General features: G+C 42.9%; 1 protein-coding gene across 1 annotated transcript in view; it reads left to right on the forward strand.

The window, feature by feature from the left end:
* The first annotated feature begins 631 nt into the window (after nt 1–631).
* Nucleotides 632–19,501, forward strand: part of GAREM1 (GRB2 associated regulator of MAPK1 subtype 1) — a 122,241-nt gene continuing 103,371 nt past the window's right edge. The window contains exon 1 of the mRNA XM_066625105.1: nt 632–1,020. Within this exon, the coding sequence (XP_066481202.1) occupies nt 900–1,020 (121 nt within the window). The 5' untranslated portion in view covers nt 632–899. The remainder of the gene's footprint in view (nt 1,021–19,501) is intronic.

The following is a 19,501-nucleotide window of genomic DNA, read 5'->3' on the forward strand; positions in this document are numbered from 1 at the left end:
CCACAAGAGGTCCACAGGTGTGCCACAGGAATGTGAGGGAAGGTCATTTATTAGTAGGGCCAATAGGGGATGTGATCCCCCCCCCACTGGCTGCATAGTGTGCCTTGTCAGTTGCCAAACTCCTGATGGTGCTTTGTCAGTGTGCAGTGAGATGAAAAAGGCTGGAAATCACTGATATACATAGTAGCCTGTGAAAAGTATATAGATCTGTAACAACTCCCCAAATGCAGTCACATACCATGTCAGATCTATTCGCAATAAAATATTGAAATGAATGGGGACCCACCTGGAAATGGCTCGCGACCCACCCAGCGGGTCCCGACCCACCCGCCCTCGCGCACTGAGTGAGTTGCACAGACCGGAGCGTGGGAAAGCCAAAGCAGCCGGGGCTGCAGCCTGCGCGGGATGGGAGGCTTGCAATCGCCGGAGCGGCCCGAGGGGGGAGCGAGAGGGCCAGAGTTTGCTCGAGGCTTCCCAGTCGCAAGCCCAGACGGACCCCCCTCCCCGCCGCCCGGGAAGGAGGGAGCGCCGGACAGCCTTTCCACGGAGCGCAGGAGGAGGAGCGCTCCGCGTGCGCAGGCGTCTCCCGCACCTTGTTGATTAGTCAGTGCGCGCTGGGATGGCGCTTCCTGGGCCAGCTGGAGCCGCCAGCAGAAGCGCCCGGAGCAGCAGCCGCCTCTGCAGCCCACGCTCGCTCTGCAGCCGGGGGCTTGGCGGAGCGGCGGCAGCTGTCGGGGGGGAGCCCGCCCGTCCTTAGGCCACCTCGCCATGGCTCCTCCGGGCGACCGCAGCAGGGGCTGACGGAGGCGCGCGCTCCGCTCCGCTCTGCTCTGGCAGCCGCAGGACCCTGCGAGGCGGCGCCCGACTCCCCCTCCCCAGAGCCACCGCAGGGCGGGAAGATGGATGCGGGCCCCTCGCCCGGCTCCGGTCTCAAGGATGTGAAGTGGAGCTCCGTCTCCGTCCCGTTGGACCTGCTGGTCAGCACCTACCGCCTGCCCCAGGTCGTCAGGCTGGACGGCGGTGAGTACCCGGCGCGCCGAGGAGGGCGAAGGGACCCCGCTCGTTAACTTGGGCTGCGAGCCTGGCCGCGCTTCCCTGCGAGGAAGCCCCGTTGGACGCAGTGGGACTTGCTTCTGAGTTGACGTGCATGGGATGGGGGCTCTTAGGCTGCAGTCTTGTCCGCACTTTCCTGGGAGAAAGCGCATAGACTATAATGGAATTTACTTCTGAGTAGACATGCATGGGATGGGGCTCCTAGGCTGCAGTCTTATCCACACTTTCCTGGGAGAAAGCCCAGGAAGTGTGGACAAGATTGCAGTCTAAGAGCCCCATCCCATTCGTGTCTACTCCGAAGTAAATCCCATCACAGGCATGCATAGGATGGGGTTCTTAGGCTGCAATCCTATCCATGCTTACAGGGGAGTAAGCCTCACTGGTTATAACAGGATTTACTTTCTGAGTAGACTTGCATACGACTGGGCTGCCAGGAGGTGGAAAGCTGTGAGCTGCCACTGCTTCTGCTTCCCTTGAGCGATTTAACTGGGCACCTCACTGCCAGAGCTGCCTTCTTCTCTGGACTTGAATACTGGCCAAACTCCAGCCGCGAGTCCTTCTGGGGAGAAGGGGACACGTGACCAAAATATGAATGGGCTATAAGGAAGGCGAATGAATGCCGGCGCTTTGATCTGCTGTCGAATTGCAGGAGGGGGAAAGTAGTGGTGATGTGGGCTTGGCTGCTGCAGCCGGCGGACTGGGCACTGTTCTGGCATGGCATGATCGTGATGAGCTGTTTGTTGTCTAAGTGTAGGCATGCTGTTGCCAAGGGCAGCCACTGAAAACCTTTAACTTCTGTTTGCACACACACAGCAATAGAGTAGTTTAAAATGGTTGCTAGAGGGATGCCTCCAGGACCTCTTGATGATGGAGGTGGCATGCCACATGTTGTTCTACAGGACCCATGGGAGGGGTTAAGGGGATGATTTGTACCCAGGCCCAGGGTTATAAAGAGGGCCCAAACCAAAGAAGGGGGCCCAGAAAGTTCCTGAGATCTTATATTTTCCTTTCTCACCTGGACTCAATGCCCGTGTGGGATGCTGGGTGAGTGGCTACTGGTGCTACTGAAAGCCTTATATGCTAGGATGAGGAATGCATATGTGACGCTCTGTAACACAGTGTTAGGTCTGGCAGAAAACTGGCCTGCTACAGTAGCTCTTTGGTATGTAGATCCGCTTACCATGAAGAATGCGTAGGAGCTCAGGGACAGAGCTGTGGGGCTACAGCTGCTGCAGAAGTAAGTTTTGTTACACCTAGGACACTTTCCATTCCAGTGTGAACCTAAGTACAATGATGCTAATTTTCTGCAATGATGTTCTATAGTTAAACTATTTTAGAGAGATTTAAGAGTGTGTTTGGTTTTATGCAATACTGTGCCTAGCTGCCAGTGCTTTACAGCAGGTAGAACTGGGCTCTACATTGGGAAGCCCAGTAGATCTGGGCTCCAAAGACTTTCCTGACTGTTGCTACCCTGCCCCCTCCCTTGAGTTGTCTCTCCCCACCATTGTTCTGCCCACCCTTGTCACACCTTAATAATAATAATAATAATAATAATAATAATAATAATAATAATACAGGTATTTATATACTGCCTTTCTCGGTTGTCAGATTTCTCCTCAGACTTTATTCAAGGCGGTTTACATAGGCAGGCTGATTAAATCCCCATAGGGATTTTTATAATTGAAAGAAGGTTCTATCTTTCAAGAACCACAACAGTCCAGATGTTTCACTCTGATCTGGTTTTACATTCTGGCCTCCACCCTCCCACGCTCAGAGCAGATGGAATAACTCAGCTCAGCTTGTCAGCTGCTTCAAGGTTGCACAGTGCCGGTGGCCTCGAACTGTTGACCTGTGGATGTTATCTTCAGGCAAATGGAGGCTCTACCCTCTAGACCAGACCTCCTTCCCCCACTCTGTTTCATTCCCTCCCCCTTTATCGGTTTTGAAACTCCGATAAAGTTTCTCTCTGTTGTTACCTCCTCTTTTACCTCATAATATGTCAACCTCTGGTCCCTGGATTGGAAAAGGAAGGAAGTGGCACTGTTTGTCTGCTTTAGCTGACTGAAAAAAATGGCACAATCCTAAGCGTATTTACTCAGAAGTAAATTTGCTGGAACGTACTCCCACTGAAGAGTGATTACAGTTCCAAGCACACATTGTGTTAGATTGTGGGTTGGTGCATAAAGTATTGGGCTCCATCTCAACAGTCAAATTGGATATTCGTTCAGTAGCCATCAATTTTCCCCCATAAATGGCAATACTGTATTTAATAGGGGTGAACATGGGAGTGGAGGGAATTAAGATTGTAAAGCTCCCCCCCCCATATTAAATAATACAGGGCTTGCCCAAGACCTACTGAGGCGGCATACAAAATGCTACCTCCTCAAGCTGATGATGTGCCAGCTTCTACTCATTTCACTCTTCAGTATTTTAGCTCAGCACTCTTACTCTCCATCCCCCTTTCCTTTCCAAGGGTGGAAGGAGAAGGAGGAGCAGTGGAGGCAAGTAAACAGAGATGGGTGTCCCATCCAATCTGTTGCCTGATGCAGTTTCTTCAGTTGGCCTCATGGGTGGGCCAGCCCTCATATAATGGATTATGTTACTAAGTGCAGAGATGCAGCTCACCTCATTACAATAGTATGTGATAGATCTTCAAACTTCTCTATATGAGTTTGAATGTTTTCATGTGTTGTGGTTTGCATTTCTCTTTACAAAGGAAATGTGTTAATTTGATAGATGATGATAATTTGATAAATAGATGGCAGTAATTATAACAATTGCATACTACTTCAGTAATCCATATGTGCTTCCTAAACTAGCTAAAAACCGTTTTTTTAACTGTGTAGTTTGTGACAGTGTAGTGTTAAAGAATACCAATTTTTGTTTTTGCCTGAAAGAACTGTGTTCTCATTAGGATCATATCTAAAGTGCAGCCATCTTCCAAATAAAGTGAATTTAATCAAATTCTCTGATTCTTATTGCACAAGTCAAATTTTAAAGACATGAAAGCACTTCAGTAAAACAGGATTGGATTACTTGCATGCAACTATTTCCTTTCTCTCCTGAGTGAATTGCATTATTTGTGCCTTATTTACATATGTAATATAGGAGAATGAAAGCTATGATGCAGTATTTATGCCTCTTTAAATATTTATTAGATAATGGTTCCAACTCTGCATCACCTGTTCACTCTGATATATTGAGGGCTTCCCAATTGATTAAACCAGACATTCACTTAGCAAGAGATTACACACTTCATGGAGTATTCTGCCCTGATTTTTCCCCCATCGTATACTTTTAGTTCATTAGAGCCTTTTTTTAATGAATTAAACTAGTAGCTGAGTTACAAAATGTGGTAGTAAAGGAGGGCATGAAAAGTTTATTTCTTACATTTTTGTTACCTGCCAGTGGGCTATCCTCTGTCAGGTCTTCATTATGTGTCCTCTTCACTCCTGAAGGAGTATAAACATAGATACTGTTGTACTATTCCCTTTGCAAAAGAATTATCGATGAGTTGAGCAGCATGTTCATTCGTGGTTTGACTGGAGCTCTTACTTTCATTGCTCTGTTTCTCATGATTTTCTACAATCTCTTACAATCACTCTACAGTGATTTTCTACAAACTGCAGTGCAGTGTTTGAGTTAATGCATTTCCTCCTGACTACAAAGTGGTTCCTGTGAAATTTATTTGAAAGCTTTTGTTTTGAATCTTCTGCAATTTATGTATCTCTGCTGTCTGTGACCATTGTTGGCAACTGGGTGCCCTCTTGTCTCCTAACTCTGGAACATGCTCAAAATACTTTACTCCATTTTACTGTTGTTATAGGAGGCAATTGAAAGGGATATTAAATAGTATCAGTCTGTTTCACAGGACAGGTGGGAATGGGAGGGGGTGAGATACACAAGGTGCTAATGACTTCCTGATGACTAAGCCAAGTCTCACCTCCTGAGTAGCTACTGCTGTGAGTGACTTGAATTTATTTACATCTTCCCTTGATCCCTTGATTTCAGCCTGAATTATTTCTTTGTATAACCTTTGAATCTTTGTATAACCCAGTGATATGAATTTTCCAGAAAACTTTAAATTGGAACACTTTTCAAGACATAAATCAATTGAATTGATTTAGCACTTCGTAAAACAAAACTAAAAATGGTACACATTAATTTTACATGCTATATACCAAAAATATTTGAACCAAAATACTTCTTTAAGTGCATTTTCCCTTAATTTCATTCAAATGTTTTGTTCCAAGAAGTTCAAGGCTTTAAGTAAAAATATTTTTATCAGAATACTTGTAAACATTAAGTATTAAGAAGTCACAATTCAATTGCATTTACATCTAATTCTAAAGAAAAAATGAAAGCACTTAACATACTTATTTAGCACATCTAAAGAGTCATGTGTGAGAGATTTCTAGGAACAGTCATCCGAACATTAATCATAACTTTGAAAGCAAAATGAATAGTATTGTTCCATTCATTATCAGTTCATTTTATAAAACAATGTGTTCTTAGAAATGGAAAGTTTTCTGCCACATATCATTCTATATTTCAGTTTGTGAGAGTATTTATTAAATTTTAATGAAAAAATGGATAACATGAATCAAAAGACAAAGTAGAAAAAATACAGGTAGAGGTTAGATTACTGTAACACGCTCTATGTGGGGCTGCCCTTGAAGACGGTTCGGAAACTGCAACTAGTGCAGAATGCGGCGGCCCATGTGGTTACTGGAGGTAGGTGGTTCGATCCTGTCAGTCCGCTTCTCCAGCGGCCGCATTGGCTGCCCATTCATTTCTGGGCCCAATTCAAGGTGCTGGTTTTGACCTTTAAAGCCCTATACTGCTCTGGGCCAGGGTATCTTAGAGATCACCTACTCCCATGCAATCCGGCTCGTCCTCTTAGGTCATCAGAGAAGGACTTTTTACAAGTGCCGCTGCTTAGGGTGGTACGTGGGGGGCGGGGCGGCGAGAAATAGGGCCTTCTCAGTAGTGGCACCAACGCTATGGAACTCCCTTCCCCTTGACTTAAGAATGGCTCCCTCTCTTGAGACCTTTCGGCAAGGCCTGAAGACCCTTCTGTTTAAGCAAGCCTTCTGAGTTCTCGGCCTTTTTAACATCTTTTTAACATCTTTTAATATTTTTTACAGGCCTGATTTTTTTATGACTTGCTGCTGCTCTATGCTCTTTTTACCTATTTTTTTATTCTGACTGCTGTTTTTTATTATATGTGTTAATATGTTTTTATTTGTTTTAAATTATGGTTTTTAATCTGTTGTAAGCCGCCTTGAGTCCCTTCTGGGAGAAGGGCGGGGTAAAAATAAAGTTATTATTAAGTTATTATTATTACACAAATACTCGTAAGTGAACACAAGCAAGTTCTGATCTGTCTTTCACTGGCATTTGTCATGTAGTCAAACTAATTTTCATATTCCAATGGGGGAAATTTGTTTACGTTTGTAACAAAAATAGTGCATAAACTTAATTTTGTGTCAATATCTACCTTTGCCTTTTGTCCATAGCTGTTTATCAGACCAGTGCATGATTGAATGTGAAAGTTGCTCAAAGCAGAATTGTATATTCTTTCCCCACCCCCAAGTTAATAGTTAGCCTTAAGAATTCTGGTGGAGTAGGGGCAGCATCTGACTTACCAAATTTTGTCCTTTCACTATCAGGAAAATAGGATGCAAAATATAAGTTGCGTTTTATGTTCCTGAGATAGATTTCGGTTTGCCTGTGTTTGGTCCCTCAACCATTAGTACAGGGGTCTCCAAACTTTTTGGTCAGAGGGCTATATCAAATATCTGACCTGGTGTAGAGGGCCAGGAAAAAAATTTAAATATAAAATGTATATAAATTTGAGATGGCACTTACATGAGTGAATAAATGAATGAATGGGCTCATTCATTCAACTTTTCTGGCTCTTAGAACACCCTCCAGATGCAACCAGAGCACAGCTCCGATCATGTTCGACCAAGTGGGCCAGAAGCTTTCAGGGGACAAGAGGCTGGCCGTGGGCCGCATCTGGCCCCGGGCTGGGGTTTGGAGACCCTGCATTAGTATAATCCAGTATGCTCTTACTGGGAGCTAGTCTGCCTGGTTAATGGTGGCAGTATTTATTTATTATTTGAGAAATCTATATCCTGCCTTTCCCATCCCGAAGCAAATTAAATGTATGAGAGTATTTCAAAAAAAGTGAAACCACTTCCTGTTAGTGAATGTTGTGGAAACTATAGTTAAAATTAAATACACAAATTACAGCTGGTTCAGTTGAAAGACCAGCAAAATAATGAAATAGGACATTCCATTCAAGGGGCAGGATGGTGGTAGAAAGAATGCCTGTATGAGTCTCTTCAAACATGATAGGGACTTGTGTAGAAGGTTGAACATCAATTTCATTGTGTACGTTTGGTCACTGCTGCTTAGTAATTCCCATTGCACAAATGTGCAACACTGTTGGGTGTACATATGATAATTGCATGTATCACTCATTCAGCATGCACAGGTGTTTACAACCCTGAATCTCACAGTCAAAAGGAACATGTTATTTTTTTAATAATGCTTTTTACTTGTACATTCTCTTGTATGTTTACTTGTAACCTAAAGGTAATGTGTTAATTTTCCAGAAATATTATAATCCAATATGATAATGTCTTGGACAAGAAATGGGAACACATTAGTGCATTTGCTTCTTTAAGAGCTATGATGAATTACTGTAAGGAAAGTTGTACTACCTTATAAACTGAGTTGTTCTCCAGACAAGTTCTGTACAGGTTATGTCTTGAGAAAGGAAGATTATTTCACATTTAGCAGCTTGACTATAAAATAGTGGTTCCCAAACATTTTAGTGGGACTCACTTTTTCAAATGACACTCTATCGGGACCCGCCTAGCTTTACAAGACTAAAAAAGTTTCACTTTACCAGCCACTCAGGCCTCTGTTTTATCCTTTTATCCTTATCCTTTTGAGAGGAGGGGGGGAGGGCTTCCTTCTGGATTGTTTGTTGAGCTTCACAATCAGGAACATTTTGATGGCCTTGTGCTCTCCTTCAATTAGAGCCAAGGCACATTTGCTTTCTTGCAAGTAAATGTGCACGTGTGGCTCAGTTTCACTTTCCATAGGGCTCAATGCATTTTCCTTGTCAGCTATCTGCTTGTCAGTGTCAGTTTCACTATGCACCAACAATCAGGTCCCAACCCACCTGTGGATTTCCATCCACAGTTTGGGAAACATTGCTATAAAAGCATTTTTGCTGCCCAGTGTATTGGTTGAAGATGTCCTAGCCACACCAAGTCATTGGATGTCCAAATCACATCCAACCACAGCAATTAAGATTGGAGAGAAGCTTTCATTCTCTCATTAAGATTTTAATAGACACAGTGCATTTTGAGTTTGCTACACCATTTAGTTTGTAAACTTGAAAAAAATATACAGGCTTTTAGTAACATTTTGTATTGATGCTAACTCCTTTTCTTCCAAGAATTTAAGAGACAAAAGATGGCTTGTATTTGAATGTGTTCTATTTCTCTTGCCACTCATCATGGTTAGAACCAGTTGACCAACTACTTACTCCTTCCTCAATGCAATTCTTGAAAGGTTTAATTACTACTGTAAGTCTTTGTCTAATGCAGTAAACTCATGTTAGCTTTTTTCCTTCCGATGTGTTTTTTCTTATTTTAAGCAGTTAATTCATTTGTATTGATTATTATTTTCCCATGGGATTATTATTATTATTATTATTAAGAATATTTTTCAGCAAAAAAGTAGTTCACAAAGTGGTTTATATGGCTCCATAGCATCTTTGGAGCAGTACTCGTGGCATCTCTACTGAACACAGAATTACAGCCACACTAAACATGTCCTTGAAAGGACTGTGGTAAAGATAATGACATTCCAGTGCTATGACTTAACATCATAACTACTGATCTCAGCTGCTGTCAAATACATGGACATTTATATATTCACATGCAATAGTCTTATTAAAAATTGTGTAAACATGCATTTGCACACTATTGCTGGGTTGTACCACAGAGGTTTGCAAAGGTTTGGCAGGCCTAAGATAGGCTTGGTATGTCTATACTGGTCAGCAGAATGTAAAAGCAGCAGGACTATAATGCTTTCCTCTGCTATCATGGACCAAAATGCATTCAAGTTTAAATACAGCTTTAGCCTGTTTTTCCTGACATCCACAAGTTCTGCAAGAATATGATTGCTGCTAGACCGGTTTCTGTAAAGGAGAGCTAAATTTAAGGATCCAAGTGGAGTTCATAGCCGTTTCACAATAATTCTAGCTCTCAGTTTGTTGTAAGTCAAGAAAAAACCTTATATGCTGGGTGGTACACATTATGCATTGTACACTATGAACAGCATGCTTCATGTTTAGGCATTCAGAGGTAGAGAACTGAACTGTTAGTAGAATTTGAAATACTGCTGTCACTTTTGCCCGGCTTCTCTATTCTAGCAGTACTTAGCCTGATATAGTCTGCTGATTTTTTTTTTCTTCTGAGAGAAAAACACAGATGAGCTCTGAATGCCAGAGAATTCTGTATAGTGAGCTGGGCCTCTGTTATCTGTAACCAGCTTGCCAGGAATTGCTTTTGTTCTGTAAAAATAAATTGACTGTTAGATCGGAATGGTGCTATTGACACTGAGTTGCTAGTGTACGATTTGGCTTTGATAGTTTCCCTCAGAGTTCTTGTGAAGTTCCTCCAAGTCTGTTTTCATCCCTCAGAAAGGAAAGTTCTTTCCCCTGGCTGGTGACATAAGTACATCGTACAGAGCTACTCCAAGACAAAGAAAACTGTGCTGCTCTTGAGAAGCGGAAAACCCATAACAAGACCATGTTGTAAGGATGGCAGGCATGAGTGGTGACCTCTGGTTAAACTGTCCTTTTTAAAAACTGCAGCGGGAGAGATGGCTGCTTCAGTGAAAGATTCGTTTGTATTTATTATATTGTATAGTCACAGTTCTGACTGGAACTGCACTTGAGATGTATAAAGATATATTAAACTTGAATAAACCCAGAAAATGGAGGCTTAAACCCTGAACCAAATAAGTATTTGAATACTTGGCATTTGTATAGTGCTTTAGAGTGTGCAAAATGCTTCAAGCATATTAGCTAAGTGTAATTCTTCCAAACACCCTTTAACATAAATATCTCCCACATTGCAGCTGTGCATTGCTTAAGGCCAACTAGTGAGTTCATGGCAGAGGCAAGTTTCGAACCAGGGAAGTGCTGATTAACAGCTCAGTCTTACAGCACAATTCTATGCATGTCTATTTAGAAATAAACTCCATTGAGTTAAATGGAACTTGCTTCCAGGTAGGGGGCAGGATTGTCGCCGGGCAACCTATCCCATTCAGCATTGGCAGAGTGGAACCACCAGGCCTATGCTGTATCCAGTGCTGAAAATGGGCAGGCTGGAGGTCTCCCTGGGGTAAGGGACTATTTGTTCCCTTACCCCAGTGGTTTTCAGACTGGGGCATTTCAGGCTGGGGCTTCAAAGGCCCTGGCCTCTTTTCCCTTAAGGGGGGGGGAAGGGGGAGGCAGCAATGCGATCCCCAGGATCGCGCCGCTCAGGAGGGGTGCAGTGACTGAGATGCACTCACTAGTCCCTGCAGCAGCCATCCTGGGGCATGGAGAGCCCGGTGCGAGCGCCTGCAGGGCTTTCCACCTTGTTAGAAGTGAAAGTAGAGCGATCGCGCCTCCACTTCAGCAAAAATGGAAGTGGAGTGTGATCGCTCCACTTTCACTTCTAATGAGCTGGGGAGCCCTGCAGATGCTCGCACAGGGCTCCCCACGCCCCAGGATGGCCGCTGCAGGGACTGGTGAGTTCATCCCAGTCCCTGCAGCCCTCCAGAGAAGCACGATCCTGGGAATCGCGTTGCTGCCTTCCTCCTGCCCCAGCTGCCTCCCCCCTGCCCCTGCAAGGTCTTACAGCAGTGCAAACTTTCCATGAGAGTTTGAAAACAGCTGCCTTACCCCAGGTCAACCCTCAGCCTACTAAAGGGGGCTACTTGAATATGTGCCAGCTAAATCACTGACACAGTACCAAGTAGCCCCATGTAAGGTTTTCAGGCCTGGGACAGGGATTAGGATACTGCATGGGGTCTCCTCCACCATCCCTGCCCCCAAACATCCCCTCCTGTTCCACCTTCCCTCCACTGCCTAGTATATCACTTACCTGCCCCATCACATGTTGGGCTGGATGTGGTGCCCGCAGGTCTTCCTGCTGGTACTGCTTACTCTCCAGGTGTCAAAAAGCACTTTACAGCACTTTTGCAACACCTAGCACTAGCGCAGTGGCCACTGTGCCAGCACTTGCCAGCAATAAGATTGGGTTCTTAGTCCCTACACTGTATTAGCTCATGCTTACATGCTCAGCTTGCACTTTCTTAGCAAGTAGCTCAAATCTCTGGAGAGGCAAGCCCCCATTCTTGTTTCCTTTTTCCAGCTCTTCATTTGCTGTACCAGACAGCCTATGGAAAGGACCTTTCTTTAATTTTTGTATAGCACCTAATTAAGGTATTGTACAAATCAACTCATTTTTAAAAGTAGCTTGTCTCTTCAGGAGTAGAGCTGACTGCCAAAATTAAAAAAAATACCTATTTTCCTTTGTTCACATGGCTTCTTTTGGATCATTGAAATGAGTGGTGGGAGAAACCTCCTAGTCTCTTGTCATTGTCGGTGCCAAAATGTCCCGTGTAGTTGGTTCTGAAGGCTTTGAATGCCAAAAGACCTTTTTCTAATGCAGTTTGGTAAAGATTATCAGACATAGGCAAACAAAACTTTTGCACATTGCTTTACAGTACAATTAGAGGAATGACTCTGTAAAACATTGTTAAGAAAATACTTGATGCAGCGTGCGATGCAGTATTGCTTCTTTGTTGTGATCAGTTCTGGGTATGCCAGTATGTTGTTGTGATCAGTCCTGTGTAGGCTAGTATATTGGACTTAACTATAGGTTCTAGTGATGAATAAATTAGTTGAACGCAATAGGAGAATTTTGTCATAGGCAATAAGGAGGTGGTATGGCTGTGAATACTTAAGTCTTTCTCAATCTGTTTTCCTCGATTGTATCAATATTTCTAACAGGTATTAAGCAACTTCCCACACAGATCCATTAATCACATGTTTTGCTCAAGCCCTCAAGATGAAGAGATCTGAACGGCCTTTGTTTCCTTGTGTTCTGTTGATTTCACTATCATGAAAACAAGAGCAGAACAAAATACTGAAAGCCTGCCATGAAACACCACCTGACTCCTCTTTCAATAGCCTGATTTGTGCTCTAGAAGTAACTTAGTGGCAAAGCTTTTAATTTAACTCTGTGGCTTCTTCATTGTGTCTGAAACAAACAGAGCCTTTTCAGAGCTAGATTCTGAATAATTTAGCAGTAGTTGTACTTGATGAGTAGTGTATACTGTATTTGCTAAATAACTACAGTTACTTGTTACGACTGCTGTCCTGTGTGCTTTTCGTGCTCTGCTTATCTTCCATAAGTTACAGCCTGACCCTAAGCTCGTATTTGGGAGTAAATTCCACTGTGTTTGATAGTAATTTGTGGTATAAGGTTATAGTTCATAGGTAGAGCACACTGTGCATACAAAAGGTTATGCCCCTTTTGTCGGGACATAAGGCTCTGCTAGGAAAGATACATGGAAAGCTGCTTGTCATGGAAAACTGCTGCTAGTCAGCATTGACAATACTGAATTGGATATGTACAGCAATGTCCCAGCTCGGATTCATACAGCTTCATGTGCTCATATATCGATCATATTCTTAAGGCCGTGCTGTTGACTTTTAAATATAAAGGCACACCACTCTCCAAGGGTAGCATTAAATAGGGGAGTTAATGCAGTCATCATCCTATTTTAGCTACCCTAAACTTTCTCAAAAATGCTGTGTTTTTGTGCATTGAGGTAGTTTTTCAGTGCATGAATAAGGTGTGTTCCTGTGTGCCCTGAATATTCTACCACTGTACTCCTTCTATAGGTTTTCCAAACTCTTCAAGCTGAAATACCTACTTCCAACATTTTTATTAGCAGTATGATTAGCAGTATGATTAGCAGTAATTGGTTTGTTAGCTGAAAAGCAAAAACTGAACTGGCTTGCTTTCCTGCCTTTTAACAGCAGTTTGATATGCATAAATCGGCAGATAAAGCTTTCCATAGCATGAAGATGACCATTACTCCTTAAATATCTGCACATCTAGTTGATGATAGTGATACAGATACAACAGATAGTTAAAGTTTGTCCAGGTTTTTATTACATAACTCTTAAACTGCAAACTTTTTGGTTTCTGTATATTGTAAATATCCTGTATGGGTGCAAATATTGGTGCATGAGGAAGACCTACAGTATTTGCATTCTCTAAATTGGAATCCCTCTTGTCATTTTAGATGTTCTGCTATTTGTGGAATTTTTTCTGTTTGAAATTTCCACAAAAGACCACATGCTAATAATAGTCTATATAAAACAAAAGCTGCAATTGGTCTTGTAAATAAAACAGGACCAAAAGGGTGAGTTTTCCTCTATGACAGTCATTCTGTAATATACCCAGACAATGCATCATGTTAATAGCCTTCCTTAATGGAAGCAGTTGTCACTCAACTCTTAAGCCATTTCCCAGCATGTACGCTCAGTTCTAGGAAAGCCTAAATGAATAAATAGCAGGACTGTTGTGGTTTAGTGGGGAAAATGTTAGTCCCTTATAGAGAGAATACAACTCTAAAGGAGGTATTAAAACTCTGAGGAGGGTGGTATCAGTGGAAAGTAATCCTGGATTCAAATTCTTTATCATTTACAGACTTGTTAGATTTGGGCAGGGCTCCTCATTTTTGTTTGTTGTAAGTGTGCTTCTGCCCTTCTGCATATAGGGTGAGCCCCAGCCTTTGTTCCAATCATGAAGGCACAGAGGTGGGTCAGGATTGTTCTGATGGTTGCACAGTGATCCCCACCATTTTCCCAGCTCCAGGGTTGGGGTGATATTCAAAATGATGCATGGTATAAAGGAAGTTGATGGTGAGAACTTTTTCTCCCACTTCCATAATCCTAGAATGAGGAGTTCCTTGAATAAAATGGATGGGCAGTAGATTCAGGACAAGTAAGAGAAAGTTCTTCTCAGAGCAGTTTCTGGAGTTCTCTGCCAGAAAATGTCATGACCGCTTGCTTAGGTGGCATTGAAAGGAGTTCATTGAAAGATAATTCTTTCAGTGACTTAATCGCATTGGCTAAAAGTTGAATCTCTGTATTCAAAGGGGTCTGTGCAGTACTGAATAAGGGAGATGGCCTTCATGTCCTCCTTGTGATCTTTCTAGAGACATCTGGTTTGCCATTGTGCAAAAGGGGATGCTAGACTAGAGGGGCCCTTGAACCAGTCCAGAGGGGCTCTTCAGTTCTTATGTCTATGGTCGGTATCAGAAATTAAGCACTGATTAACGGCTTACCTGGCCAGGCCCAGCCCTGAAATCTCTGTACTAGCACAGGTTGAGTATCTTTTATCTGGATTGCTTAGGGTGGGAAGGTGTCGGGATATTGAATTTGTCTGGATTTTGGAATAATTGCATAAAAATAATGAAAAAAGCTTGCTCTTTTCACAGTTACCCATATGGATGTCTGCAGGCATCTGACATTTTTCAACGATGTCTGCACGGTTGCACATCATGGAGCAGAGAGAACTTACACCCTGTACCTGCACTGTACATGGGAATGAACTCAAGAACTTCTAGTGTGTTCACACTATAGAAAGTTTTTTTTAAAAAAAAAAGTCTAGGACTAAAATGTCTGGATTTTTTGAATAGCCCAGATTTTGGATATCTAGATAAGGAGTAATCTACTTGTAACAGTGCCCATTACACCTATCACAGTGGGCAGGGATTGCTGTGTGTGTGGTGATTGTGGGGGGTCCATTGCAGGGTTCTGTCACAGGGCTACTCTGCCATAGGGCTACAGCCATCTCACATTACTTGCATTCCTTAACTCCACTGGATATTTTTCTCCCCTTGGGAGCTTATTGCTGAATGTAGTATAATGAAAAGTACTGCACCAGAAGAAAATCTTTCTCAAACCGCCTTCCCATTTCATGTGTTTAATGTTTGTGTTCTAAAAATTTTTTTAAAAGCAAGGAGAAGCGAAGATGTTCTTTACTCTTCATGTGTGAAATTTTTAATTGCTAAAAATGTTTAGGAGCAAGAGTATTATCTGAAATGAAAGTCAAAAATTTATACTGACTGCTAAATGGTGTGCAATTTTTGAGTCAGAAAAGATATACACAGAAATGAGTATTGTATCCCTTATCTCCAAACATCCAACAATAGAATCTAGTAAATATCCAATCTACTCAATCCTCATTCAGTTTTTATATTACTAATAGTCGTTTTGCTACATATTCTCCATTTTTTCTTTTTCCATCCTCCCTATTCACAATTTATCACGACACGACAGAAACTCCACCAGAGCATGTGTCAGCACAACACGCAGAAACTCCACCACAGCAACCCACATTTGGTGTCTGTTCTTGGACTGCCTTATTGTGACTGTATCCCTGACTCCTGGACCGTTTGACTGACTACTCTTCTGCCTTCTCCTTTTACCAATACATGCTTCTGCAGCAAACAAGCCTGTATCTGCTTCTTTGGCTCTGTTTGGGATCACCTACTTCTTGTGCTATCTCCCTGTGCTCCCGTGACACTCTGCTATTGGGAAGGCAAGGGCTATCCTCCCCTGCTGTCCTGACAAAGCCTAACAAAACAGTGTAAAATGTTACCCTAATTGAGTTGATCAGTGTGCTGCATCTTTACATTATAGCCTCAGCTGACATTGTTATATTCTAGTAGTTTATGAAAGGTCTCCACAGTGATTGATTCACTGTCATCAGAGTCCCTTCCCAATAAGTTTTGTCCATATAATTTTGTTCATAAGCACCACATGCTGACATATAACTGCATCTGTACTTTTGGTCTGCCCCTTCTTCCCAGGACATTCACAGTAATCCTTACAGCAGTAATCAGATTCATAAGCAGTGTGCAAGTCATCTGTCTCATGTAGTGTTGTCCAAACTCCAGGATGTATACTGATGGTCTTTTTGGCATTGCATATCTTATCAATCTATTGATGGTATAAGTCACTTTCTTTCAAAAGTTCTTCACAAAAGTTGGTGTTTCTACCATATACAGGCAGGCCCCCATTTCCACAAATCCAGTATCTGTGGATTCAGTGATCCACCTCTCCCTGTGTACCCATTATTTATGTAATAATAAATAATAATAACTTTATTTTTACTCTGCCTTTCTCCCCGAAGGGACTCAAGGCGGCTATGTATGTAGTACCTTTTTATTTCAGTAGTAGCATTTGCAACATGAGTGTTCCTTGCTTAAACGTTCTCGTTGTGCTGAATAAACCAAACATGCAGGCAACCAGCCTGCATGCTAGAGGGTGACTAATGGGAAGCTGGTAAGTTTCTGCTTCTGTTGTTCTCTCAGTAGTGTGCAGGCTGGTTGCCTGCACATTTGGTTCTTCAGTTAAGTAAGAAACACTCATGCTACTATGGAAATAAAAAGGTACTATAATGGGGTCAGGGGACACTCTTTATATAGTATCCTGTATACAATATTCTTTACTCTGTAATCGCGTTTTCCCCTTTGGATGTGGGAGCCACCTTTAAGTATAAATGTATCAACCCTACTGCCACATTGCCAGAATACATTATTCACCCCTGGATAATCTTTTGTAGTATAATTGGCATATAGCACCACCTATCTAACAGCCTGATCCTATGTGCTGCCCTATGACAGTGGGACAGAGTCATAAATGGCTTTTCAACACTGCATGCAATGTGTTACCAGCAGGCCATTCTGAGCCACCACTGCCAAGCAGGGGAGCAGCATCAGAGAAGTGCTGCCATGGCCATCAATCCAACCCAGTGCTGATATGTTGGTGTGGGGGCAGCATGTTGAGGTCAGGAGGCAGGGACCAGGCCAGAGTGGGGGGGGGGGGGAAACTATGATTGAAATGACAACTATTTAGTCATTGGGGTCCTATACTTTTAATAGAGAGGAAACTGAACGCTTTCCATATGCGCTGCCTCCGACACATTCTCGGCATAACCTGGCAGGACAAAGTTCCAAACAACACAGTCCTGGAACGTGCTGGAATCCCTAGCATGTATGCACTGCTGAAACAGAGACGCCTGTGTTGGCTCGGTCATGTCGTGAGAATGGATGATGGCCGGATCCCAAAGGATCTCCTCTATGGAGAACTCGTGCAAGGAAAGCGCCCTACAGGTAGACCACAGCTGCGATACAAGGACATCTGCAAGAGGGATCTGAAGGCCTTAGGAGTTGACCTCAACAAGTGGGAAACCCTGGCCTCTGAGCGGCCCGCTTGGAGGCAGGCTGTGCAGCATGGCCTTTCCCAGTTTGAAGAGACACTTGGCCAACAGTCTGAGGCAAAGAGACAAAGAAGGAAGGCCCATAGCCAGGGAGACAGACCAGGGACAGACTGCACTTGCTCCCAGTGTGGAAGGGATTGTCACTCCCAAATTGGCCTTTTCAGCCACACTAGAAGCTGTTCCGGAACCACCTTTCAGAGCGCGATACCATAGTCTTTCAAGACTGAAGGTTGCCAACTCCCCATACATGACAGAACTTAAGCAGCTGCTGTTTTTCTGTCTACTGTAAGGAAACTGCATCTGTTGACATTACTTCTGTGCTTTTGTAAAAGGTGCAGAAGCCATAGTGATGAAAGTTGCCTATCTATATAAAACTGGTTTTCTTCTCGGTCCACAATTTTTCCTATTAACTGCTTTGTCTTTTAATTTGCAAGGAAAAATGCATGATTTGCCTATAGCCATGAATGTAGTTGGTTCATAGTTACAGTAAATCCTGAAGGCAGTGGGACCATGTGGTATGGTAGAGTTAACCTTAATGGGAAGAAGAGGCTACCATGGAATAGGCTGCCTGTTGAGTGACCATTATATGTGGTTTTGGAATTTGATGTGACCCTACTTCCTCCCTAGAAGAAGTAGCTGGGGGAGACGCCTAAACTTCATAAAATGGATCAGTCATTCCAAGGGTGAATAGATATAAGCAGGAGTGCTTTAGTCAATAACAGTGAGGTTAGAGGTAGTAATAGTAGTATGATTTTGTGTGTGTGTTCATTTTTCAGAGAACATAATCAGATCTTTTGGGATTTGTAATTTCTGGTAAATTCTGGATCCCATATACAGGTGTGTACTGCTTAACAACCTTCCCCTTGAGATGGACCAGAAATACAATGGTGGTCAAAGCACAACAAAGAGGCTGTTTATGAGGCAGTCAGATCTCCCAAAGTCTGCAGCAGAGTGTCTGTTTACACAACAAGGAGGCTTCTGATGCAAAGAAGAGGCTATCTCCAGTAGCTTGTGTGAGTGTCTGGTTTACACAACAAAGGCACTAGATTGGGCTGAATATTCACTTAATGACTTAATCATATAACAGCAGGGATAGTATCCCTGTCAGTAAGTGGTGCACACCTGTACTTTGTAGACCATTCATATAACCTTTGTTTGAAGATGTACTACCCCATTGACCCAGAAAACCCTAGTGCAGGGGTGCTCAATAGGTGGATCGCGATCTACCGGTAGATCACGAGGCAAAATGAGTAGATCACTGAGCCCTGTCTCTCCAAACTGTTAATATGTCAGTTTGGACATATTAGTGACTAGACGAAACTGACATATTTAGCTGACACTAAACTGAAACTGACACTTTAGCTGCTCTTCAGGCATGCAGCAACAAAACTGACGAAACTGACTAGACTCCAGAAGGGGCTCCATACATTAAAGGGGGTGTCTGTCAGATGCTTCCTTCCCTCCTGGTAGATCTCCGGGCCTTGTTGGGTTTCAAAGTAGCTCTCGAGCCAAAAAAAAGTATGAGCACCCCTGCCCTACTGGTATCTTGCATGGTAAAGATACCTTCTCGGATTGTCTTGTCTGTTAAGCATAGAAGTCTCACTGATTTTGCATGACTTACTTCTGAGTAAATATGGTTAGCATCTAGCTGTTAAAAACTGAAGATGCATCATTGTTTATTTCAGAAAATGCAAAAAGCCACAAAGACTTCACTGATTGTGAGTTTGGTCATAATAAAGCTTCAGACCCATGCACTCTTACATAGGAGCATGTATTGAAATTGGCAGGCTTCTGAATAATATGTTTAGGATTTTGTTTGGTGCTAGACAAATGGGAGTTTTTGACTACTAGCTTTTCAGTATGTAAATCCCAGTTCTCCAGGGAAGGAGAATTTGCAAAAGTCTTGTACATCGTGTGAGTGACACTGTATGCATATCTACCATTTTGCATGTTCTACTTTGAGCTTTTTCATGGTAAGTGTGCATCATGTTTGTGGGTAAGAGTATGAATTTGTTCTCCAGTATCACTGCATTTATTTTCCTGAAGTGTAAAACAAAGAACAA

Source organism: Tiliqua scincoides, chromosome 4, assembly GCF_035046505.1.
Source record: "Tiliqua scincoides isolate rTilSci1 chromosome 4, rTilSci1.hap2, whole genome shotgun sequence".
In the NCBI taxonomy this organism is placed as follows: domain Eukaryota; kingdom Metazoa; phylum Chordata; class Lepidosauria; order Squamata; family Scincidae; genus Tiliqua; species Tiliqua scincoides.